The 26,655-nt window shown below is 38.5% G+C and overlaps 1 protein-coding gene across 4 annotated transcripts in view; it reads left to right on the plus strand.

The window, feature by feature from the left end:
- Window positions 1-26,655, plus strand: part of Ofd1 (OFD1 centriole and centriolar satellite protein) — a 40,594-nt gene that overhangs the window by 1,573 nt on the left and 12,366 nt on the right. For 2 of the 4 annotated variants that reach the window (XM_034485702.2, XM_076918332.1), the window contains exons 3-15: window positions 4,805-5,005; window positions 6,284-6,352; window positions 6,435-6,465; window positions 9,171-9,278; window positions 11,966-12,102; window positions 12,277-12,450; window positions 14,150-14,256; window positions 17,182-17,301; window positions 18,713-18,786; window positions 20,185-20,276; window positions 21,684-21,873; window positions 22,855-22,985; window positions 23,598-23,709. In XM_034485702.2, coding sequence (XP_034341593.1) covers window positions 4,805-5,005; window positions 6,284-6,352; window positions 6,435-6,465; window positions 9,171-9,278; window positions 11,966-12,102; window positions 12,277-12,450; window positions 14,150-14,256; window positions 17,182-17,301; window positions 18,713-18,786; window positions 20,185-20,276; window positions 21,684-21,873; window positions 22,855-22,985; window positions 23,598-23,709 — 1,546 coding nt within the window. Of the gene's footprint in view, window positions 1-3,179; window positions 3,290-4,804; window positions 5,006-6,283; window positions 6,353-6,434; window positions 6,466-9,170; window positions 9,279-11,965; window positions 12,103-12,276; window positions 12,451-14,149; window positions 14,257-17,181; window positions 17,302-18,712; window positions 18,787-20,184; window positions 20,277-21,683; window positions 21,874-22,854; window positions 22,986-23,597; window positions 23,710-26,655 lie in introns of those variants that run through there. The other 2 variants (XM_076918333.1, XM_076918334.1) reach the window with 2 other exon arrangements.

Here is a 26,655-nt window from a genome sequence, read left to right on the forward strand (position 1 = left end):
TCATAAAAATATTTAAGACTTCTCTGGAAAATACAGAAAAGCAGAAGAGAGGAAAAATATATTTTATAACAAACTGCTATAGGTGTGTTTTAAAATTTAGATTTTATATATGAGGATCCTTTCCCTGTTTCCTCAAGGTGCTTGACATTCTTATTTGCAGTGACAGCAGATGCATCCTGGTCAGTCAAAGCTCATTTAGGTTGCTGCCTTCTATTGAATGTGTAGCTTCCTTCTACCCAGGTCTCCACCTGATCTATTTGCTGCACCTGTCATTTCCTGCCTAGTAGAGAGAACTCCCCTTTCTGAGTCAAAAGCCTTGAGCATGCTTTGGCCAGTTTGTAGTGTTGTTCTGCTTTCTTCCTGAGTACTGGGGTGTCAGGCCAGGGTCATTGTGCCTTGGGGTAAGAGCATTTTTAGCAGTGTGCCATATGGCTATGGAAGGATTGTTAATATTTCACAAACAGTTTGGGGATATTTGTTTCATTGTTGCCCTTAGACCTTTTTAGCAAGGTAACGCTGAAAAAAAAAAATGACTGCTTCAATCATTGTGTGCTTTATTTCTTTGATCGTTGCACTTTTCTGGCTCTCTGGTTTTTTCCTTGAGAATGGTTAGAGCGGTAGTATTTTAAGAGTTCTTTCTATAAAAGTGATTACTCTTCCGTTTTTGTTGCAGTACTTTCCCCTCCGTGTTCTGCTTTATCTGGCTCTACAAATATTGATGTCTAATATTTATTAAGTCAAGCCAAAGTTTTAAATTTTTATGTCATTGGATGTTTACTCACTCGTGTGTGGGTGTGCGCATGTGTGTTCTGGCCCCTGTGTGTGTAGATGCATATGCGTGTGTATATATTCCTGTGTAGGCCAGAGGTCTACCTTAGGTATCTGAACCATCCACCTTGTGTTTTAAGACAGGGTTTCTCTCTCACTCACCTAAGCTCACTGATTTGGCTAGGCTTGGTGGTTGTTGAGCTCCAGGTGTCCTCCTGTCTCCACCCCACCCCAGCCAAACCCCAGTGCTGGAATTACAAGCACTGACTCTCATGCCTAGCTTTTTATGTGTATGGTAGGGATTGAACTCAGGATCTCATGTTTGTGCAGAAAGTATTTTATCAACTGAGCCATCTCCTCAGCTCTCACATTCGAAATGTTAGAAAGGCCTGATCTTTTATGTTGAACTCTAACCCATTTATGATTCTGGATTTAACCACCTGCATTGAATATACTTTATTAATCTTTTATATTGAACACTCTTTGCATTCTAGGCGTGTCATACTCTAGATTAGACTTGATAGTCCTTCACATCTCAGTTTTATTTGGTCTTGATTAATGGATATCTTTCTCGTACCCTTTTGTGCACGTCTTGTTTACAGCCTCAGCATGGCTGACTATTCAGTCCATCAGCCCAACTGGATGAAAAGTAGGGCACATTTGATTTTCTCAGCTTTAGCTAATGTTTACTTTCTTAGTTCAGTGATTGATATAGGTTAGTTATAATGTAAATTTTATGGAATTTAGTGCTTAATTTATATTCTCCTTTTATTTGACATGAATTTGTATTTATAGTCAAAGTCATTTATGTATATGTGCTTTTGTTTGCTTTGTGGGTTTTGGCATAATTTTTGTGGCTTTTGAAACAGTGTCTTACTATACTGCCTCAAATTTAGGTGATCCTCCTGCCTCAAGCTTCCTAGTGTTAGGATAACAGGCATCTTCTCCTACATCCAATTTAGGTATATATTAAATGAAGGTTGTCAAGTCATCTTTTTTTTTATTATTATTTTTGGTCTACTTAAGACCATTTCTAAGATGTGTGTTAAGATTGACAAATTTTTGACTCATATTTTGAGTTTTTTACCAACTTTGTGACAACTCTCCTTTCATGCCATAGCTTTTAAGATGTTCTTTCTTAGCCGGGTTGTGGTGGCGCACGCCTTTAATCCCAGCACCTGGGAGGCAGAGGCAGGCAGATTTCTGAGTTCGAGGCCAGCCTGGTCTACAGAGTGAGTTCCAGGACAGCCAGGGCTACACAGAGAAACCCTGTCTCAAAAAACAAACAAACAAACAAACAAAAGATGTTCTTTCGTTCTGCCTGAGTGTGTGCACCTGTGTGGTGTGTGTGCTTACACATGCATGGCGGCCTGAACAGGCTGTTCAAATTCCTCACGTTAGCAGGACACCTAGCTGGCACAGGCACTAGGGTTGAAACTAATCTTCATGATTACATAACTCTTAAACACTTTTTCTTTGAGACAGGATTTTTGTAGCCCAGACTGGCCTGGAACTATGTCTAGAGCCTAGGACTACCTTCAACTCTCCAGTTGATTTGAATCACCTGTTTATTGCTGCTAGCGCTCAACCTGAGGTCTTACACATGAAAGGAAACTACTCTATCAACTGAGATACATCACTAGCTCTCAAGCTCTTTAGGAACATCATGTATATGGGGATGGAGAGGCCAGAAGCTGGTGTCAGGTGTCTTCCTCAGTTGCATTTTACCTTATTGTTTTGAGACAGGGTTCCTCATTGAACCTGGAGCTCTCCTCTAATTCAGGTGAGCCCCAGGGAGCTTCCTGACTTTATCTTCTAGCCCTGGGAGAACAATTATTCACCATGTGCCTGGATTTTTATGTGGGTTCTGGGGATCAAATTCAGGTCTTTATGTTTGTAAGGCAAAGTACTTTACTGACTGAGCTATCTTTTCATCCTGCAAATTTTAATTTTGAAAACACTTTCCTGGTGCATTGGCTTCTAAGAAGCTTTAAGCCAATTTTGTGACTCCTACTAGCAAGTACCCTTTGCTTTTTGTGGTTGTCAGGATTACAGTTCATTTATAATTGCCATTTCAGTTTGTCTTGCTCTTATTTTCCTTTTAACACATCACCACTAATTTTTTTCTTTGAAGCAAGATATCATAAGTTCTTCTATTACTTAAGCTGAGACTGACATAGATCATTTCCTTAGTATATTACAAATGTAATTAAGCTATTTCTAAATTTGATTGGGGAAAGATGCTGCACTCTCCCTTTTTCTTCTTTCTTTTTTGCTTTACTATATCAGGCTGTAAATGGTAGATAATGACAAGTGTGTGTATTTTGTTCAGTGTAAATGTCTTTTTAAGTAGAGGCTTTTAGATATATATGTTCTCTCATGGTGCTTATATATCCCATTATTGTGCAGGAGTATCTTCTGAGCCAAACTTCTACCATCTTCAGGAATTGAGCTGGACCTGCTTACAAAACATCATCATAGCTAGGCTTGTTGACTGTTGACATCCCTTCCTAAACATTGGGTAGGAAGGATCATGGGACCCTCTTTAGAGTATCCAGTTACTCCTCCCTATTAGTTGTTTGCAGTTCTACTCTGATTATACATGGCCCCATTTTCAGGTAGGGGCTACAGTATATAGATTGGGGAAGGAGTCATCATGATGGGTGCAGAATTTATTTGTTGTGGCTGCTTTAAGGACTTGTACACTCCTACACAGAATTCCTCATTTCTCTGTAAGCAAACCTAATAAACTCAGTTGCTCCCCAGAGTGAACGTTAATGTGTCATTTGTCCTTGGGACTGTAGAGAGAAGGGTAGATGCTGGTTTTATCTCCTAGGAAAGTGATTTTAGCAGCAGTCACTCTACCATAGTCAAGGAGAACAGAAAGAGCTAAACTAAAGACCCCTTTTGGTGCTTTCTTGTATTAAATAAATTATTACATTTTGTTTTATATAGAACCTCAGGAATCTAGGCAACTTGCTGCTAAGTTAAACACAATTGTACATGTCTAAATTATATGCAAAAAACTACTTAAACATTTAGTAGTTTCATCAATTTAGGAGATTTTCTTAAAATTCAAATGAATAATGCCAGTGTTGTAACATGAACAAAATCATCTAGTCTGATCCTTTATTTCCTTATTTATCAGTGGTCAGAAGTTTATCTTCCAGTGGCTTGACATATGAATGAATACCCTATATGATAGTGCATTGTTTTTTTTTTTAAAGAATGCCTATGTGCATGCATGGCTGTACACGTTTCCATAAGTGACAGTCAGAAACAATTTTTTGAGAGTTGTTCTTTACCTCCATCCTTTACCTCTCAGATACCAGGTATCAGATGACTCAGGCCATCTTGCCTACCTGGCAAGTGCCTTTATTCTTTGAGCCATCTTGCCAGCCCCAAAGTACATTTTTGATAAGCTTTCTTGGGGCCTCCTGGTTTCCTTTCTATATGTTATTTCTTTATTAAGAATTAAATTTTAAGCTGAGTGTGGTGGCTCACACCTTTATTCCCACCCAGCACTTGGGTGGTAGAGGCAGGCAGATCTCTGAGTTTGAGGCTAGACTGATCCATCTACAGAGTGAGTTCCAGCACAGCCAGGGCTACACAGAGAAACTCTGTCCCAGGAAACAAACAAACAAATAAAAAACTAAGTTTTATTTTGATCAGTGTTATGCCCAAGAACTGGATTGAGCCAATGCTTTCATAGACTGCCACAGTCCACAGTTGGAATAAAGTGGCAGAATTTCCCCTTTGGCTCGATTTCCTAATAACAAGTAGTTGAAATTACTTTTAGAGAAGTCAAGTTATGATCTGTGGACAGTGGTTTTGGGAGCTGGGAAGAGAAAGCTTTTGCCCAAGTCCACTGAGGGGTAAGAGAAATTGTGAAAGAAGTGGTTCCTACTTTCTGCCCATAGATCCAGAGCCATTTTGAAAATTAGAAGAAAGCTCAATGAATGGCATAGATCTGTGTATATTTTATTCTGGTGAAATGTAACTCCATTGACCTTTTTTTTCCCTGTTTTTACACTAGACACAACTCCGAAACCAACTAATTCATGAATTGATGAATCCTGTATTGACTGGAGAAGTGAAGCCTCCCTCCATTTCAGTGGAAGGGAGTGCCCTCCTGATAGGTGCTTCTAACTCGCTGGTAGCAGATCACTTACAAAGATGTGGCTATGAATATTCACTTTCTGTCTTCTTTCCAGAAAGTGGCTTGGCAAAAGAAAAGGTAAAGTCTAGTGGTTTTGAATTTCCTTTTGACAGTTTCTTCCTTTAGTAACTGTGAAGTGCCACATAATTACCTTGCTTGTCCCTTGACTGGCTACCTTCATTTCTTGTTCATCTTTGATACCGTTACTGAACAAAACATATTTGTTAGATAACAAATGAGTACCAAATGTGGCTGTTCATGCTTTGCTGTCTGTCTACATGTACACTGGCATGCCAGAAGAGGGCATCAGATCCCTTTTACAGATGGCCATGAGCTACCATGTGGTTGCTGGAAATTGAACTCAACCTCTGAAAGAGCATCCAGTGTATTCTTAACCTCTGAGCCATCTCACCAGCCCTTATTTACATTTTTAAATAATTGTAAAGATTCTGAAATTCATTCATATAGCCACTTGTTCACCAGATAGTTGAGTGTTATCTGTAAGGCATTAACCATTTCTTTCATTCCTGTTAGTATTTGGAGGTTAATTACTTCATTTAAGATATTTTATCTGGACAGGCAAGATCACTTAGTAGATAAAGGTACTTGCTATGAAGGTTTGATGGCCTGATTTGGAGTCCCAGGATCCATATGGTGGAAGGATTGAACTAATTTCCTACAAATTGTCCTATGATCTCCACATGTATACCATAGCATGTTCATGCCCTCAGAACACACATATATACACTAAATAAATGTAATTTAAAAAGTAACCAGTTATTTGATCTTTTGACCTCAATATATTTATTGGAATTTGTTAACAACATAAAAGCTTTATTTTTTTACATTATTGGGTTAACTGTAATATTATTTTAAATATAAAATGAGTCTTAATTTTATATTCAGTAACATCTTAATCATTTAAACTTGTCCACAAGTTTGGCTACTGTGTTAGGATTTCCATTACTGTGAAGAGACAGTATGACCAAGGCAACTCTTATAAACTACAACATTTAGTAGGGGGCTGGATCACAGGTTCAAAGGTTTAGTCCATTATCATCATGGCAGGGAGCATGGCAGCATGCAAGCAGACATGGTGCAGGAGAAGGAGCCGAGAGTCCTACATTTTGATCTGAAGGCATCTAGGAGGGACTTTCTTTAGCAGGAAGCTCTTTTCTGCCCTGGGCAGAGCTTAACCATAGGACCTCAAAGCCTACCCCCTTAGTGAGAACCTTCCTCCAGCAAGGCCACATCTACTCCAACAAGGCCACAACTCCTACTAGTGTCACTTCCCATGGGTCAAGCATATTCAAACCACCACAGCTACTTAATCTTTTTTTCTTTTTTCTCTATAAGATATTTACTATGCAGGATCTACTACAACTCATTCGGATTAACCCCTCATCCAGTCTCTATAAATCATTGGTAAGATTGTTTTTATGATCTACTTTGATTTGCTACTTTTATAAATGATCAGTTAATAAAGGTAAATATTTTCTTTTAACAGATTTCAGGATTTGATAAAGAAAACCAAAAAGGTAGGAGCCTTCATCTTTGTGGGGAATAACAAGATCTTAATATGTGCTGCTGCTTATAAAAATTCGAAGCTTGTGGTTATCAGGAGAAGATAGGAAACTTAATTAGAATGAAAAGCATAAGCAACCATTCACATTATTTTGATAAAATGGGTTATTTCTCCCTCATTTCTCTCTTTTTAGTAAGTCTTAGATATTCAAGTAAGGACATTGCAGACAGTAATTAAAAGCCTAGCAAATGAAAATGCTATTTAAAGAATACTTGCTGTGTGGAACATGTATACAATAACTCCCTTCACTGAAAAAACAAAGTAGTAACATGAGCTGACTATCTTTATATATTAGATATCCCCCTTCGAGTGGAATTCATGAAGTGGTAACTGTATTAGTAGTTTCTTTAAAATATCAGTGCTTTTTTATAAATTAACTTTTTATAGTTTCTTGATAAATTGCCTCAACCCCTGGCCTTGATAATGGCCTTTCATATACTATTATTGTTACTATGGTTTCCAGACTGTATTTTAGACTTGGTAATGTGTCTTAAACATAAACTGTCAATTTAGCTGCCAGTGATAGTTCATCCATTGTTCTTTTTAAGTAGCCTGTGACATGTTGCTGTGGTCCTTTTATGTTTCGATTTTTGCTTTACCATCCCTGCTAGGATGTTAATAAGTTGGAACATAATGAGCAACATTTGCATGTCTACTTTCAACCAGCCATTAGTCTTTGACTTATTTGCCAGGTCTCTTAGAAGTAATGTTTGCAGCAGGTAAGTAAATTGGCTTACAAGATATTCTAGGCTTCCTGCAACAGAGACCATCCCTATTGAATTTCATTATGGCAACTGACCCTACATTCCACAGTGAAACAGCTTCCAAAGGCTAAAGCTGGATCAGTTTGTACAACAAAGAAGTTAAGTGTTGGGCAGTCTAAATACAAATAAATTATTATTCAAAATAAAAAGATGACTATATTTTATTCCATTCTGCTAAGTAAATTAATAGATAAGACCCTACATTCTGAACTCTAAGGCAGTATGTTATTTAGTATAACTCTGGTTTTATGGGAATGCCTATCTCTGCTGTCTCATGTGTTGACCACTAAGGTCATGTGATACTTGAAATGGGGCTACTTACTCTGACTGAACAGTGAACTTGATTTTAGTTGAATTTAAATTCAGTTACCTACATGCTGTCATACTAGAAAGCACTAGTCTAAGCTATGCCACTAATAGCTGTTGCCAAAACACTGAAAAGGAAATTTAGAGCTTAAAGCAATATTTAGGAGTAATCCACTTTATTATAGATATTTATATTATTCTTAAAAGATGATTGCCCATGTTTCCATAATCTACTTAAGTGCTTCTGGTTCAAAACACATCTGACTAACACCTGCTACCAGCTTACTATGATAAAATTTCTGGACTTTGGAGAAACTGAGAGCAATTGTGTTAAGCATCCAAGTACCAAAATTTGGGTAGAGCTCTTTGGCTAACCATTAACCTTTTCTTAATTTTGGCAAAAATCACTACAAGGAGAACTATAATTTAAATTTAGGAGATTACATGATCCATGGATGGACTATACTCTGTGGCCAAACTGTTACTGTAATGCTCTCACTTGGCCTTGGAGAGTGTGGACTTTTTAACTTTGAAGTTAGTGGAGCCTAACAGTTGAATAAGAAGGACTATATTGTGTGTGATGGTTATTTGCATGATAGGACCTAGTAAAAATTGTGAAATTGCAGTCAAGTCTATAGGTAGTAGATAGTAAGAGCCAACTTTCTCATGTTAGAATGGGAATTTGGGCCATTGAGATGGGTCAGCATATAAAGGTACCTGTTGCCAGTCCTAAGTGAGTTCCATCTCCAGGAGCTACATAGTGGAAGGAGAGAACTGACTCACATTATGATTGAGAGTTTAGGTAGGTTGTGTGTGGTTTTTAGATAAGTAATGTGTTTGTAACGGGAAGTTAAAGGAAGCTACAGTTGTGGGAGTAGTTTTAAAATCTTCAGTAGAAAGGGATAAAAGATAGTACTGTGGCTGATGAAGCAGGAATCCTTTCAACTTGTTTAGATCATGTTTAAAGAGCATATTTAAGTTCCTATTGAAGGAGACTCAGTTGTTGCTTGCTTTTTGCTATAAGAAGAAATAAATGTGTATCACACATACTTCATGCCCTTAATGAAAGGTAGTACAGCAGTGTAAACTGAAAATGACTAGGTTAAAATATGGGGACACTAACAAATTGCTCTCTTAGAGTCCCATGTCAGCACTTGACATCAGCGATTTAATCTTAACAGCGTATGCAGATAATGTGGTCTCTCTTTTATGTTATTAATTTGCATTAATTTATGGGTTTTATGTATTTGTTTAACATTTAAAAGGTATTCATGTTTTTTCCATTTAATTTTTCTTCCTTTGAACTTTGTCCATGTGTTTTTCTACATTTTTTAATGATTTGTAAGAGTTCTTTGACATTACAATGAGACTTCTCTGTCTTTCCTGATATATCATTTGTCTTTTGAGTTGTAAATTTATTTATTTTTGTGGTTATAGTGATCTCTATTTCTTTTAAGGTTTATATCATGCTTGGAAAGACCTTTCCTTGGTAATCAAATGATAATGCTATAAATCAAGACTCATAAACAGCAATAAAGAAATGGTCAAATGATATTCTGAAACAAGACTATGTATGTTACCCTTTTAGGTTTTCTTATGAGTTTCTTAAAGGAGTTGGCAGAATATCATCAAGCTAAAGAGAGCTGTGATATGGAAACTCAGACAAGCACCACATTTCCTAGCCAAGTGTCCCTCGGTAATTATTGCCTTCTTACTTCAGTTCTGCTAGCTAGCTCGTTATTATTTTTGTTTTTGTCTGATTATTTTTCAAACAGGGTCTCACTATTTAGCCCTGGCTAGATCTAAATTCACTGTGTAGCTGTAACTGGCCTCAAACTATTGATTGTCTTGCTTCTGCCTCTTCTGAATGCTTGTATTTATAGATGCGTACTACCTCACTTGGCCTTGTTTTGTTTTTTGAAGAGGAAAATTATCATACTATATGATGTTTTCTTTGATCTGGAAAAACGTTGCCTGTATGTGGGTGACAAATTCATTTTTTCTGGAATTGTGTTGCTAGAGGGACTAGGAATTGCTTTCCACTCTCATAATCTATCCTTCTCAATGCCAGGGCTACACTGGCCAGTCATATAGGGATCCCAAGACCCAGGTTCTTTCTTTATTGTGGAGTTTAACCTCTCTCAACTAGGAAACTCATGTCTTCTCTGACTATAGTTTTAGCCATTAAATTAGTATATATTTTGGTCAGTGTTCTGTTGCTGTGAAGAAATGTGTTTTAGTTGGGGTTTGCTTACAGTTTCAGAAGTTTAGTCCATTGTCATCATGGTGGGAGCATGGCAGCATCCAGGCAGATATGGTGCTGGAGTAGTTGAGAGTTCTACATTAAGATCTGCAGGTAGGAAGGGAGAGCTCCTGGGCCTGGCTTGAGTTTTTGAAACCACAAAGCCCATCCTCAGTGACCTACTTCTTCCAACAAGGCCATGCCTCCTAATCCTTTCAAATAGTGCTACTCCCTGGTTACTAAGCATTCAAATATATGAACTCGTGGTAGGGGGTGGGGTATTTTTATCCAAACCACCACAGTATGTTTCAAACTGTTTGCAAAGTGTTAGAGAAGTCATTGTCCCACTGTTTCACTGTATAGTTGAAACAAAGGTCCTCAGCAGGGAGAACAACTTGGAAAGTCCTATTTGGGTAGAGTCCAAGGCCTAGAGATTTTGCACTTTATACCTTTCTATAGTATCTTCCTACCTTTGTTGGCTAGTTTTTATTGTCAACTTGACACAAGCTAGAGTTGCCTTAGAAGAATACCCTCAATTGAACAATTGCCTCCATCAGTTTGGGCTATGGGTATGTCTGTGGGGAATTATTTTGTAAAATGTGGGAGGGCCTGGCCTACTGGGTAGCACCATCCCTAGGTAGGGGTCCTCTTCTATATATAAAATTTAGTATGAGCCAAGGAACAAGGCAGTGAGCATTCCTCTGTGTTTCTGCTTGTATTTCTGCCTGACTTCCCTTAGTAATGGACTGTGACCTGGAGTATAAAAGCTGAAAATATAAACCGTTTTCTTCCCTAGTTGCTTTTGGTCATGGTGCTTGTCACTGCAACAGAAAGCAAAGGAGTTTGGTTTTTATTTTGGTTTTATGTCAACAGAGATGGAAAGCAGTTATCTATACTGATGTGTTTATAATCAACTTTTTGGCTCATTCTTAGTAGTGCTTTTCTTTAACTTAGAGGAAGATAAGGAATTCACCATTTACAAAGCTATACTCTCCAACTAGGCCCTTAACTATAGTTTTAATACCATTAGCAAAATATGTGTTCATTGCAAACGAGAACTTTCCAGTAATACAAAGCACATAGAAAAATTTAAATTTCCTAGTGGCTATATTTAAAAAGATGGAAAGAAACAGGTGAAATTCATTTTAATTATTTAACCTAAAACATTCAAGATATTTCAGCAAGCAGATAGTATAAAAATATTAGTGAGATATTTCACATCCATTTTTATGGCAATTCTTGGAGATCTAGTATGTTGTTTTCACTCAGAGTACAACTATTCTCAGATTGATCTCATTTCAAATACTCAGTGATACCATGTGGCTAGAAAGTACTGTGTCAGACTGTGTGATTAAGGCTCATTTGGAAAATAAGTGAAGTGGCTGGAAAAACGTGGCCACAATTGTGCCTGCCACAAACACTCGATATTTTAATCTACTCCTGTTATCCCTTTCTTTCCATGTGTGCTCTTCTGGTGATTTTGTGTGTGTGTGTGTATGTGTGTGTGTGTGTGTGCGTGTGCGTGTGCGTGTGCGTGTGCGCGCGCGCATGTGATTGTACTCCGTGTTCAGGTAATTCTCTGCTTCATAGTTGGTTTGGCTCTCTGTTTGGTTTAAGGGCTAAGGGCCTCCTGGAAAAGATCTGGTATGAGAAAGGCAGCAGGCCTCAACTTGAGCCTGGTTGTGCTATAGTTGCCTAACGCACTAGAAGTCACTCAAACTCTATGGCCATTTGTTCCTTATCTGTAGAAGGCAAGAATTAAAGTACATAGGTTTTATACTTTTAAAGTCTTCATTTGAATGTATGTCAAATTTAATTCAACTCCAATTCAAGCTTTCAACACTTGAAAACTGAGAAGAGATTGATTTGTACTTGTCCCCCCTCCAATTTGTTATCAACACTTCCAAACATGCAGAACAGTTGAAACAATGTTACAGTGACTATTTGCCTATATAGATGCTACTGTGAAATTTGCATTATACTTGTTCATCACTTATCTGTCTGTTTATCTCAGGTTTTGAAATATATTTCAAAGTAGGTAGAGACATCTCTACACTTCCCTTTTAGTCTGCTTTGGGCCTCTTGCATAGCTTACTGAGATGATTTTATATTCCTAATTGGCTGTGTTAATTTTTTAATAGCCGAGAAGTTTCAGCTTATCGACGATCAATTTGCAGATGCTTTTCCTCACCGTCCCAAGCTAGAATCTTTAGAGACAAAGTTAAACGAGTATAAGAAAGAAATACAACACCAGCTCCAGGTAGAAATGTGTCAGAAGGTAAGCTGTAGTCCTTGTTGCTGTTGATGAGAGCCAGGCCCACTTATCTTCTACTGGCTTAACCTTGGCTATGTGGGGCCCATCTAGAGCCTTTTATTAAGGAATGGCGTGAATGAAGAGTGAATTTATACTGTTTACTAGGAACTAATTTTAGTCTTTGTGCTCAATTCATAGATGAAGTATTTTAGAGAAACTGAAATAGCAAAAGTTAAGATGGAAGAGAAAAGAAAGTATGAAAAGGAATTGGCTGACTTCCGGAATGAATTTGAAAGAACTTTTCAAGCAAAAAATGAAGCCCTCATTTCTCAAGAAAAGAACATCCTGGAAAGAATACAAAAGCACCGAGAGGTAATATGTGGACGTAATTTACTAGGTGTCTGTGTCCTGCTGCTGTTAGTAGCTTTGTGGAAGATCTAGAAAGGACGGGGGAGGGAACAAGAGACAGGTGGGACCGATGCCAGGAATACAGAAAAGGCTGAGCTCTGACGAGCTCATGGAGACTTCGCTCAGTAGTGGTAAAAAAGAAGAAGTCAGCAAACAGGCTCAATCTTGTCAGGCAAATTGGAGAGGGCTTAGAGGAAAATAGTTTCTATGGGCGAGGGGGAGTAGCTCTTTAAAGCAGAGAGGATGTTAACATTGCAACACCCAGCTGAGGCAGTAGCCAGGAAGTGCCATAGCAAACCATGTGCTTGGACAAGAGGTTTCTGTTCTGGCTCTGGGGAGGATTGATCATTTATGACCACCTGCCCACCCTTTCTGTGTATGTGGGAAGGTAGAAGTGCTAGAGGAATGGTGTTTTGCTAAACGTAATTTAACCTGAGAAAGGCAGCTTCAAGAATGAAAGACCTTGGTGCTCTGCTAGGGGATGAAGAGAGCAAAGAGAAGCAGGTAAGAATGTGGGTGGCCCCCATCCTGAAGGAAATGAAGAGATACATGGCAGTCTCAGAATGACCCAGGAGTAGGGTCTGAGTGGCTGTGTTCAGAGTTGCCTCTTTGTTTGCTAAGACAGTGTCTTCAGTCAAACAGGACTTGCACCACTGTTTTCAGTGTTCATCCAGAGCAGTTGTTAGAAATGTTCAAAATAGGAGTGCTTCCCCCTAGAGTTCACCCTTACTGATGCTTTTCAATAAGACTTGTTATCCAGCATGATATAGGACCACTGTACTATGTATCTAGTGTATCTGGGAAGCTATTTTCATCTATGAAAATAGGCATGCATGTTTAAGATAGTGGGTTATGTCGAGACTAGCAACTTTATTTTCAATGTAGTTGACTGCCTAGATCCCCATTTAGTTAATACTATCTGAAAGTATTAAAGATTATCATCATTTTTGGCTATACCATGTCTTTGGATGCTTGTCCACATCTCTCCCTGATAAGGCTGTACTATTCTTCAAAGACCTAGCTTGATATCACCTCAATGGCTTCTTCCCAGTTCACTGAGTGACTCATGCGTCGTTCTTGCATGCGGTCTTTGTACACTTGAGTTATGAAATAATTCAATCCTGGCATGATTGTTTCTCTCTGCCTCAACCGAATTGTGAGCTCTTTAAAGATGAGGAACTTTTCCACTCCTGGTAGTGTTTGTTCACTGATGGGATGGCCCATTCACTTGGGAGTTCACCTGAGGCTGTAACTGGAGTCAGAATGGTCTAGACATTTAGGTACCATCATCAATCACCAAGGAGATTATCTTCTTTGGGAACTTTATTACTGAATATACATTTTAAAATTTTTCTTACCAAATTTTTGAGTAAGGGAATATGAGGGATGCTAAAGAGCTAGAGTCTATATTCCTAGCAATGGCAATGTAGTTTACCATTCATTGAGGGACTAATGGTTTTTTTTTGTGTGTACGGGAAGTACATTTTTGTGCAACTACAGTATAACTTTAAAAACAAATCTTCATTGAAATCTCTTCAAGGAGAAGTTGTTAACTTAAGTATCTGTAGCTTTCATTGTGTTCTCGAATAAGGAAACAAAGTCTGAGTTCCGGTGTTTTATTTAATTTTGTTTGCTTGCTAAAAGTAACTGCTTTCCTATGCAGATTGAAACAAGAGAAATTTATGCTCAACGACAGCTTCTACTAAATGATATCGATTTGCTTAGAGGTAGAGAAGCAGAGCTGAAGGAACGAATTGAAGCTTTTGAATTGTAAGTAATACGTGTTCTTTTTGGATATGAAAAAGTTATACTAAGTATTATGTCTAAATTTTTTAGCCTTTTCTAAAAGATCGTGTGTGTGTGTGTGTGTGTGTGTGTGTGTGTGTGTGTGTTGGGGGGAGATGTCTGCAAGGGTACATGCAGGTGTACTTACACGTGTGTGTCTAGTCAGAGGTCAATGTGAGGTGGTTTTCTTTATCATTCATCACCATATTTTGTTCAGTGTCTTTCATTGGTTGGCCTGAAGCTCAGTGATTGACAGCAAGCTTTGGGCATCTGAGTATGTCTGTTGTCTCCCATACTTTTATATAGGCACTGGGGATCTGAATGTGGGTCCTTGTGCTTTCACAGCAAGCACTTTATGTACTGTTATATCCCTAGCCAAATAAAAGCCTAGTGTGGTAGTGCATGTCTGGAGTCCCAGCATCTTGGAAAGGTGAGACAGGATGATTTCCAGCTTAAGCTCCATGGTGAGTTCTAGGTCAGCCTGGATATTTGAATCAGGTGTTCAGACCTGCTATTGTACTGAAAAAAAGCGAAATAGAATAGTCCAACTTGACTTGTCATGGATGGAGCTCTCATGATGTTAATACCCTGCCTAAAAACAAAACAAAATTGCCAGGAGAGTTCCTGGCTCTGAAGGTAATATCAACTGATTTAGAAGGTATTACTTGGGTTTTTTTTCTTGTAAAATATTAGATAATTAGTTGGAAATCATGGTGAAATATTTCTGTCAGACTGCCCTGAGGCTGGACAACGTGGATATTCTCCTAATGTTTCTATAGATTGTGTGCTTTGCTATTACCTTAGTTATCAGACCTGATAGATAGGCTCATGTGTGTAGCTGAACTCCAGGCATCCTGGCCTACTCCATTTACCTACTTTGTACTCCAGTAAGGAACTCTGTGCTAACTTGGCTCCTCTGGCATGGAACCATTTCTCATGTTGGGGGCAGGGGTGCTACTTAATGTTTTCTAAGTGCTCAGAATGCTTCATCCATCAGTTCTTACCTGGGACTGCTAGCAAGCTCACAATCTGTAGTGTGTATATAACCTTTTTTTCCCAATTAGAGTTTGCTATTAGCATTCATATGTACTTTAGAAGTCTTAATACATTAAAGAAGTTGTCGCTGTCTTTATTGGTGTTGTTTTCTCACTTCTGTATGCTCAGTTTATTTGATTTCTTTTCTACTTTACTTTTTATATCCACTTCTGCTCTTCCTTCCAAGCATTGAGGTAAATTAAGTGTATTTTTCCTGCTCCATGTCTTTCCAGTTTAGCCAGCAGAGGGTGCTGGTGTTGACACCTGGAGCTTTTGCTTAGTTCTTGAACCAGTGAGCTTTAGGTAGTGATTCTCAGAATGGCTTGTTCTCTGCAGTACCTGGGAGGCAAAGAACTGCGAGTACTACTCATTTAAATGTCTCACCAGGAAGACCCTGTGGGGGTCAATATATAGCAAGAATATGACTTCTTCCTCCCTTCTTCCCTTCTTCCCTTCTTCCCTTCTTCTCTCCCTGTTTTCTTTCCTTAATTCCCTTCTGTCATCCCCCCTTTTCAGTATTTAATCAATAGATTATTAAATGTTGAAAGCAGGTCTTAAGGCTTTAGTATCTATGGGTTAGTGAATTAGATCCAGCAGTTGTAAACAGTATTAACAGAACAAATAGTTATGTGTGTAAGCTAACTCTTGTTTGTGCTTTTGTAACATTATTCTTTACTTTTAAATTGATTATAGCCACTAACCATCTATAGCCAGGTTTTTGTTATGTCTTAGGTTTTTTGGTTGGTTGGTTGGTTGGTTGGTTGGTTGGTTTGGTTTGGTTTGGTTTGGTTTTTGTTTTTTTGGTTTTGTTGCTGTTGTTGCTTTTTGATTTTTTTTTTTTTGAGATATGTTTTTATTTTGTTTTTAACCCTGGCTGACCTGAAACTCACTATATAGACCAGGCTGGCCTTAGACTTGCAATGATCTTTCTGCTTTAGCCTGTCTAGTGTTAGAATTATAAGCATGGGCTCACGATGTAACTACTTGGTTTCTTTCTCTCTGTCTCTCTGTCTCTCTGTCTCTCTGTCTCTCTGTCTCTCTGTCTCTCTCTCTCTCTCTCTCTCTCTCTCTCTCTCTCTCTCTCTCTCTGTGTGTGTGTGTGTGTGTGTTTAATTTTAAAACTAGGGGCAGTTAAGAGCACTAGCTGCTCTTCCAGAGGTTCTGAGTTCAATTCCCAGCAACCACATGATGGCTCTGTAGTGGGATCTGATGCACTCTTTTGGTGCTGTCTGAAGACAGCTACTATGTGCTCATAAAATAAATAATTCTTTAAAAAATAAAAAAATTAAAAGTAATCTATTTATTGGTGTGTGACTGGGTTCATGCATGCCACAGCAGTGCACACGTGGAGGTTAGAGGACAACTCATGAGAGTCAGTTCTTTCCTTCTGTCATGTGGATGTAGGCCCTGGGGATCAAACTCAGGCTTGGCAGCAAGTGCCAAAAGGTGCCTTAGCCAGTATTTCAATGTTACTTCTGTCCTGTAGGAAAAAACTTTGGCATTGACTCCTTTCTACTTCTTTTTTGTTGTTGTTGTTTTGTTTTTCAAGACAGAGTTTCTCTGTGTAGCCCTGGCTGTCCTGGACCTCACTCTGTAGACCAGGCTGGCCTCGAACTCAGAAATCCGCCTGCCTCTGCCTCCCAAGTGCTAGGATTAAAGGCGTGCACCACCACTGCCCGGCTCCTTTCTACTTTTTTAAGCCAGGTGCCCCTGTTTCTTCTCCCTCCCTAGTCTGATAGACAGTAACTAGGTCAGTTTATAATATATAGGGAGACTTTCTCTTTTACTTCCTCTTTACTTTCTCTTTTACTATTTAGAACAATAACATAAACTGCTGTCTGCTTTCCTACAAAAATTTTTTTTGGTTTATTTCAGGACTCAGAAGCTCCAAGAAGAAAAAACTAAAAGTGAGAATGAGGCACTTCAGAGACGGGAACAGAATTTAAAGAATATTGAAGAGGTTTATGATCAGAAACTCAAAGCTGAACTTCTAAAGTAATTGTTGGGTGTTTTTAAAAGAATAATATGTTTGAATTAAGTGGCTGAAAATATAACCAAAATTGATGAAGTAATAAGACTAATATTTACATGACAAAATTCAGTGTTTTGTTGAACAAAACTATTCTCTTTGACAAATCAAGCCTTTTTGATGAATATTTAAGATGGTTTTTAAAGCATACAATGTAGAAAATTACCTCAGATATTCTTATTCATAACTCCTCTGGCTGTGAGGGCTTGTGATTTACTTTAACCTTACATATGTAAGCATGTATTAGATTGTATAATTATTCCCTTTAACCTTAGGTCTTGCTTTAACCTTTAACCTTAGGTCTTGCTTAGTTTGTGTAGTGGATCAGCTGTAAAATTGGAATTCTAATTACTTTAGACATTTTTTATGCTGCCCCTGAGATGAATGCCAATAACAATGACAAGTTGTTTAAGGTAGAATTTGATCGTGAACTTGTGCTTTGTTCTATCAAGACTCTGTAAAGCCAGAATCAAAAGAAAGGAGCTAAAGTAAACTGTATGAAGAAAAAGGTGATGTAGGGAAGTGAAAATATGACAGCTACAGTTAATTTGGCCTACCCACCTTCTCTCTTGCTTCTTGCTATGTAGCCCAGGTTGACTCAAAATTCTTGATTGTTTTGCTTTAGGCTCCCAAGTTGAGTGGTAGCCAATGTGTGCTATGATAGCCAGGTACTGTAGTCTGGATCGTGTGGCCCCCTGACTAGACGCTCAGAGCAACGAGAATTGGGGGGTAATTTTTCTCAGTGGCAGGTGTACATGTCCCACCTAATAACCTTTAATATTTGTCTTTGGTTTCAGCAAAGGTAGGGGTGAGGGATGTTCAGCATAGGAGGGTTTCTCTTTCTTTTTGCCCATCTCTGACTAATGATAACTGAGGAAACTAGTAAAACTCCATGGTAACATCTCTTTTGCTAATGCTGATATGGATATAATACCAGTAGGTTCCCAATTTTACCCTAAGAACAAAAGTTCTTATCCTGGCTGGGAGGGGGAGATTGCACAGGCAGATTACAAATGGCTGAGTGTCTTGCCATTTCTGGGGATACAGAATCTGTTGTATACTAGGCAAACTTTTCTTTGTTTCCTTTTATGCTCTCTGCATGAATTGTGGCCAATAGAAAAGTAGTTGTTTTCAGTAATCTCAGGATAACATCCTTCATTTTGTGTGATTTAGTTTTGGAACTATATTTATAGGATGGAGGTTCTATTGGACCTTTGATATTTAAAATTCAGTTGCATGGCCTTAGAATTGAGACTTTGAAGTTTCTCCTAAGCCGTGTTGGTACTTAAGGTTTGCTGGGCCACAGATAAGCTCCTCAGGATTAGTGGTCTCTTTAGGTAGATGGCAAGGACCTCATTTACTCATTCTGATTCTCAGGTACCAACTGGAACTAAAGGATGACTACATCACTAGAACAAATAAACTTCTGGAAGAGGAAAGGAAGAATAAAGGTAATATGGAGGGCTGGCTCATTTCACTTCTGATATAGGTTGTTAGCCTCCTAAGTTGCATTTGTTGTATATTCTTTTTGGATTTTTTCTTGTTTTTGTTTTTCAAGACAGTGTTTCTGTGTGTAGCCCTGGCTATCCTGGAATTCACTCTGTAGACCAGATTGGTCTCTAACTTGGAGATCTACTTGCCTCTGCCTCCCATGTGCTGATGTGTGTCATCACTGTCTGGCATCTGTTGTATGTATGTTCTTAAATTTGGGTTTTACTTTTTACAAAACATTTATTTGCATATTTATTTGTTAGGAAGAGGGGGGTGTATGTGTTAAGTAGTGTGCATGTAGAGGTCACAGGACATAATGAGACTTGGTTTTTGTCCTTCTACCGTTGGGTCTCTAGCATTGAAATTGGGTTGTCAGATTTAGCAGCAGCTGTTTGTACCCACTAGTCCATCTCACTAGCTCTTCGTTTCTTTTTTAAAGATTTATTTATTTTAATTTTATGTATGTGGGTGTTTTGCTTGCACATATGTCTGCACCATGTATATGCAGTGCCCATAGAGGCCAGTAAAGCATGTCAGATCCCTTGGAGCTACACTTAACAGATTGTGAGCTGCAATGTGGGTGCTGAGAATCGAGCCCAGGTCCTCTGAAAGAGCAGCCAGTGCTCTTAACTACTGAACCATCTCTCCACCTCCATTATAGAAAATTTTCCTTTCTCTGTCCTGTGAGCAGGTTTTATCCTTCTTTTCTTACATATCTTTATACTTCCTAAGTTCTCAAGTTTACATTAACCTGAGTCTATGAAAGTTAAATACATTTTTAATTTTCACATATTTTACTTGTCAGTTTATTTGTAGGAAATTGTGAAAAGAACATGAACTTTGGAAATTTCAAACATTTTTTGAAGTAAATTAGAGCCACTTATTTACTATTGACTAGATACCAACTGTGTGTCTCCTTTTGCTCCTGTCTTATAGAAGCAGATACATCTTATAGTTTAGTGCGCTTGTGTATTTAGAGTTAATAAATTTTCTTTTGATATATATCTACATAGAGTTTTGTTTCAGGAAGGAAAAAACTACAGAAGGAAGACAGATCTTAAAGTTTGCTTTTAAGGAAAGTAGGCACTCTTTAACATTTAAGTTCCCATGCCCTGCCCAGAGAGAGTAACTGGTTAGCGTGTAGTAGGAATTTTACCACATATATGGCAGTTGTAGTTTGGCATTGCTCATTGGGTAATGGGACTTATTTCTTATTTGCCTACTACAATTTTGGCTGATAAACTTATTGCTTTAAAATATGAGACAGTGGTGATTAGGACTCACAGAGTGGCTATAAATTATTAAATGTCTTTTATGGTCAGTAGGAAATCACTATTTGGTTCTTCTTTATTCCCCAGAAAAGACTATTCATCTGCAAGAAGAACTCACAATTATTAATTCAAAAAAGGAAGAACTCAGTAAATCTGTAAAACATATGAAAGAAGTTGAGGTAATTGTTAAACCTATTTCTTAAGTTTCCTTAATGACATTAGGGTTAATGCTTTATTATTATTATTATTATTATTATTATTATTATTATTATTATTATTATTATTTATTTTTAAAGATTTATTTATATGACTACACTGTAGCTGTGTTCAGACACACCAGAAGAAAGCATTAGATGGTTGTGAGCCACCATGTGGTTGCTAGGAATTGAACTCAAAACCTCTGGAAGAATAGGTAGTGCTCTTAACTACTGAGCTATCTTTTCAGCCCTTATTTTAATTAAATTATTTATAGAGAATATAGAGGTGTTTTAAGATTTATTAATTTTTATTTTATGTGTATGGCAGTTTTGTCCGCATGTATGTCTGTGCACCACATGTGTACAGTGCCTGTGGAAGGCAGGAGATTCCCCCTGGTACTAGAGTTACCCAGGGTTCTTAGCTGCCATGTATGAATCCCCATGCTGGGAATTGAACCCTGGGTCTTTGGAAGAATAGTCAATGCCTTTTTTTTTTTTTTTTTGGTTTTTCGAGACAGGGTTTCTCTGTATAGCCTTGGCTGTCCTGGAACTCACTCTGTAGACCAGGCTGGCCTCGAACTCAGAAATCCGCCTGCCTCTGCCTCCCAAGTGCTAGGATTAAAGGCGTGTGCCACCATCGCCCGGCCCAGTCAATGTTCTTGACATTGAACCTCTCTACCTCCTTATGCCATCTTTTTCGTCTGCTTTGACTAATTATTTTATGACTAAGAAGATGATAGTTGAAGTTAATAGAATAGGTTCTAATTTTAAGCAAAGGCACATAGAAGAAAGAGCTTGGATCTAAGAATCCTGCTGCTCAAATTCTCTCTCCCTCCTTAACTGCTTATGTGCCTTTAGACAAGTTCTGTGACTGTAATCTTAGAGATTTTTCTAACAATGCATGATTGTTGGGGGAGTTGGGTAAAGTACCCATAACAAGTGGCCAGTAGATAAGGAATAAGTGAGACCCTGTCTAAAATAAACTGAAGTGGATTCTGTAGGTGAAGTTTACCTTTGCATTCTTGGGACACATTAGACTAAGAAAATGAAAGCACCTCACAGCTGTAGAGACTGTGTCCAACTTTTATCTGTTTATGTTTTTAAAATGTCTTGTTATGTCATGCAGTTGTATTGGTGGCATTTGGGAATTGACTCCAAATTACATTTGCCATACACCCTTCCCTCACTTCATAGGACAGAAGTTTATTGGTACAGGCTCTGAGCTGCTGGCTATCACCAGTGCAGAAGGGATTTTGTTGCAGAGGGCTTGACCTCTGTCTGGTAGTCACTGTCATTCATTTGTGATGCTCAGATTCAGATAGCCGTCCAGCCTTTACTTTTGCAGTGCTGTGAAAGTTATTGAGATATGTTTTCCTTTTTCAATTGTAGCTGGAGCTGGAGTCTGTCAGAGCTCAGTTTTTAGCAATGTCAAAACAAAACCACTCACTGAATGAGAGGGTGAAAGAGATGAGTGATTACTCACAACTGAAAGAAGAGAAAGTGGAGCTTCAGGCACAAAATAAATTACTTAAACAGCAACTGGAAGAGAATAGGAATGAAAACTTACGTCTCCTAGACCGTATGTCTTTTCCTGTGATCTGCATGTTTCTGTAATTTCCATTAGATCAAGATTCTAGAACTACTACCTATCTGTAAGGGAGGCTTACATTGGGAGAATCTTTTAAGATCCTGACATTGAAGTTGCTTATATTTTGTTTGCTATTGCATAATTAGGAATTTCATTTAAGTAATATTTGTTAAGTAACTACCTCTGCGTGGCTTCAGGCTTTATGCCCTCTGACTGTTGCCTCAGGCAAGCCAGTAAGCACTTGGAGCAAGGCAGGGAGAAGAGGTTGTAATTGTAATTATTTCTAATTCTAGCCTTGGCCTCCAGGTACAACAGTCCAGACTGCCTGCCTACTGTGATTCTAAACCAAGAGAGCTCATAGTCCCTTCTTGACACCTCTCACCAGTGCTCTGTGCCTTTGCTTACTCAGTGTACCTCTGGAGGTTTTTCCTCTCCTAAGCCCCTAGTTCTAAGAGAGTCCTAACATTGTGGCCTAGTTTCTACTACATTATCCTTTATGATTGCCCTACATAAGGCACACTTTACCAAAGGGGCCTTTGGGTGACCCAAATGGAGAGCACCATCTACCTTATTTCTGGAGCCTGTCTGCCATGGGCTGCTGTTCATATGACATGAAACCAAGGACAGGCACTGATAGGCGACAACTGGGGAGCTCTTTCTTAGAATACTTTCTGCATGTGGTATGGGAAAGAGATAGGCTTTTGAGTTAATTTAAAACTTTGAAAGAATTCTTTATCTTAGAGGGCTTCTAGAGGAATCCAATTATATTGCATTAAATTATTTTATTCTGAAATTTGTGAATCAAGATTGTTCTTAGGTCACTTAATAGAATTAATAGAATATTAATTGCATGAGTACAAAGAAAGGAAACTATTTTAAACCTCTCTAACTGCTTTTTCTTCTTAGTGAAATAGGCAAATTTAAGATTGATAGTGACTAGGAAGTTTTTTTTTCTTTCTTAAACCTTCTTAGGTATAACTCAGCCACCTCCTGAGCTTTTGATTTTTAAGAAAGAATTACAGAAGACAGAAAAGGCCATGGCACTGGAGCATAAGGGCTTTGAAACTCATAGGCAAGCTCTGCAAAGACAGCTGCAGAGTGAAGTGAGTATTGTTCTTTATTTTTAAGGGAATTATGCCAGTCAATTTTGTAGTGGTTATAGAAAGCTTACACTTGTCAAGCCAGTGAAATCAGATTATTTGAATACAAAGAATTCCTTCCCCGAGTATTGCAAAAGAGGCTTTCTCATGTGAGAAAATTCTCTGGTGATTCTGACTTCATATTCCTGATGATAATAGCATTGGAAGGAAAGCAAACTCATGTAGATGTAAACTTCTCAGAGGTCCTGGTAATTCCCATGTCTTTTGATACCTGCTTTATGGCTTACACACATCTACTGTGTCACTGTGATTTCTGTCTGTGAGCAATAGAATAGCTATTTTTTAGACAGGTAGCACACATATCCCAGCACTCAGGAGGCAGAGGTAGGTGGATCTCCTTGAGCTCTACGAAGCCAGGGCTTCACAGAGAGACCCCGTCTCAAAAAAACCAAAGCTTGTTTGGTGAAAAACTTGTTTGGATGTTGTTTTAATAGCGGTCATCTTATTAATTGTTTGTGTAAAAGGGTCTTAGAATTGGCAAAATAAAGAATATAAGCACAATAAAAGACATTTTGTTTTTAGAGAAAGCTATAATTGTATGTCTTTCTTTTTCAGATAGAAAATTCTACACAGCTAAGGACCCAGATAGCAGAATATGATGCTTCTGTTAAAAGGTTAACTGTTCAGGTTGCTGATTTAAAGTCACAACTAAAACAGACTCAGACAGGTTGGAGAGTTGTTTTTTTTTAAATAAATTGTTTATTATGTGTGTGTGTGCAAGAGCGAAACAGATACATAGTGCGCCAGAGCACTCTCGCACTCTGGTGGAGGTTACAGGACTTTTCAATAATTGGTTCTCTGCTTCTTCCTTAGTGAGACAATGAGTCTCTTGTTTCAGTGTCTGTACTGCCTACTCCAGGCTAGCTAACCTGTGCACTACTGGACCATTGTCTGCTGGTTCTACCTCTAACTTGCCATAGGAATGCAAATGTGTGCCCCTACATGTAGATTTTTTTCTTTTAATTCTTTTACTATTTCCTAGATGTATAAAGTACATCTTGATTGTATCCACCGTTCTCTCTCTCTAGCTTCTGCCTCCTATCATTCTATCTTCCTTTCAGCTTCAGTCCTCTTTATTCCCCATGTAACCCATTGAGTCCAGTTAGTGTTGTCTATATGTACATGGTTGTGAGGTCATTCCCTCTGGTATAGGCAGCCTGTCAATGCCACCACCCAAAAACAACTGTTAATCTCTCTTCAGCTATGAGTGGCCCACTCCCAGCCCCCAGTGCTGGTATTTTTAACTGTCTTGTTATACAGATAACGATAGATACTCTGAGTTCATGTGTGCAACAGCTATGTCCAGAAGATAGCATTTTATAGCACTTGTTCTCATCTGCCAGGGCTTATATTCTTTTCATACCCTCTTCCCCGATGTTCTCTGAGCTTCTGGGAGGTGTTACTAGAGATGTCCCACCTATGGGTCAGCATTCGCACTTGCTTATTCTTGGCACTTTGAACATTTGAGAGTCTCTTCATTAACCATTACCCACTGCAATAAGAAACTTCTCTAACCAAGGTTATTAGGAGACAATTTTATGTTCATATTTAGATTGCAGTTTGACAGCATAACCATTTAGCCAACATCATAAGCAACATCAAAAGGTTTCCTTTTGGACCTATGATTTCTCTACCTATTTTTTAAAAATATGGCCTCTCTACATAGTCCTGGCTATCCTAGAACTTACTATGTAGACCAGGATGGCCTCAGACTCACAGAGATCCACTTGCCTCTGCTTCCCTAGTGCTGGCATTGAAGGCATGAACCACCATACCTAGCTACCCATGTTTTTTTTGATGTTTGTTTTTTGATGATTTATTATTTTAATTTTTTTATAATTATAATTATTTTAAAATTAATTTATAGGACCATTTCACCTATGTATGTATGTGCACTTTGTGCATACCTGGTACTTATGTAGGCCACAGGAGGACATTGGATCAAATTCTAGTGGGTGTTCAGAACTGAACTTGGGTCCTCTGAAAGAGCAGCTAGTGTTCGTAACTGCTGAGCCATGTCTCCAACTTCCTACTTAGGGGTTTTGACCATGTTTATAGTATCAGTAACAGTCACAGTGAGCTCTATCCAGTGGAAAAGACCTCAAATACAATTAAGAAAGCAGTTGGTTACTCCCATGTATAGTCTTGCCACCAGGTCTTTTCTATGTGGGTTTTAGGGATTGAACTCAGGTAGTCAGACTTGTATAGCAGTCACTTTTACCCACTAAGCCAGCTCCCTGGCTCCAAGAGGCAGTTTTAACTTGTGTGTATGTAAAGTTTCAGGTGGTTGTAAAAATACAATGACTGTGATCTATTAACCACTCAGTAATATTGTATCAGGGAAAGGCTATAGAAACAAAAATTATACCAGAAATGAAACTTGTATCTTAGGAATATCAACTGAGTCATCAGCCAAAGTGTCTCACTCAGCTTTATAGATACCCCAGACAGGCCAGGTGTGCAGGTGGCGCAGATGCTCCCAAGTTTGTTTTCTAACTTTGTTCCTGTTTGTTTTGGGGTATGTGTATGTGGGGGGTGGGGATGTATATTGAGGTTCAAGAACAAGTTGCAGGAAGGAATCTATTCTTTCCTTCCTTGATGTGGATCCCTAGGATTGAAGTGAAATGTTTACTAGCAAGTGCCTAAACCTTCTGAGTATCTTATTGCTTCCCCCACCCCAATCTCAATGTTTTCTTTTGTGTGTGTCTGTGTCTGTCTGTCTGTGTCTGTGTGTCTGTTAAGGCTAACAGGGCTTTCCATATATCTATATATTCTTAACCAGACCCAGACCTTTGTATAAATACACAAGAGAAGCAGGATAGAACATTGCTTTCAGACTTGCAGACCTGCTTTGTTTTGACCTTCAGTTGAAGTTGTTTGATCTTGGGCATGACATGTTTAAAACTTCAAATTCCCTATTTATAATGGAGATAATGATGCCTATTGGGCCATAGTGGGCAAAGATAGAATAGATATAGGGTATGACCTGGTATATGGAAACCACTTGGGCACTAGTTACTGCTAATGATTCATTACTGTCTTTGCTGTGAATGTCTCTTCCCCCTGTTTCATGGAAAGATGAAAAAAAGCTTGAATACTTTGTTCTTCAGTTGGTTTGGGGCCCAATATATTTGTATATTTGTTACAGTTCAGCTTATTTTTCTTTCTTTTTTTTTTTTTTTTTTTTTTTTTGGTTTTTCGAGACAGGGTTTCTCTGTGTAGCCCTGGCTGTCCTGGAACTCACTCTGTAGACCAGGCTGGCCTCGAACTCAGAAATCCACCTGCCTCTGCCTCCCAAGTGCTGGGATTAAAGGCATGCGCCACCACCGCCTGGCTCAGCTTGTTTTTCATCCTTCCTTTTTTGTCTTCTTCAGTTCCTTCTTGAACTTTTATCAGTCACTTGTTCTTTCCACCTTAACTAGTTTATTTCTAGGTCTTTACTCATTTCTAAACTCTTTTCCAATGCCTTGTTTTCTGCTAGCACTTGTTTGCCAGACTGTCTCCCACTGAAGTTATAGTAGTCTTATAATGTGAAAGTAGTTCAATAGAGCTAGGCCTCCTGCAGTCCACCCACATGGCTTACCTCTAGGCGGTTGTACACTTGTTTTTGTAG

This window comes from Arvicanthis niloticus, chromosome X (assembly GCF_011762505.2).
Source record: "Arvicanthis niloticus isolate mArvNil1 chromosome X, mArvNil1.pat.X, whole genome shotgun sequence".
Lineage (NCBI taxonomy): Eukaryota > Metazoa > Chordata > Mammalia > Rodentia > Muridae > Arvicanthis > Arvicanthis niloticus.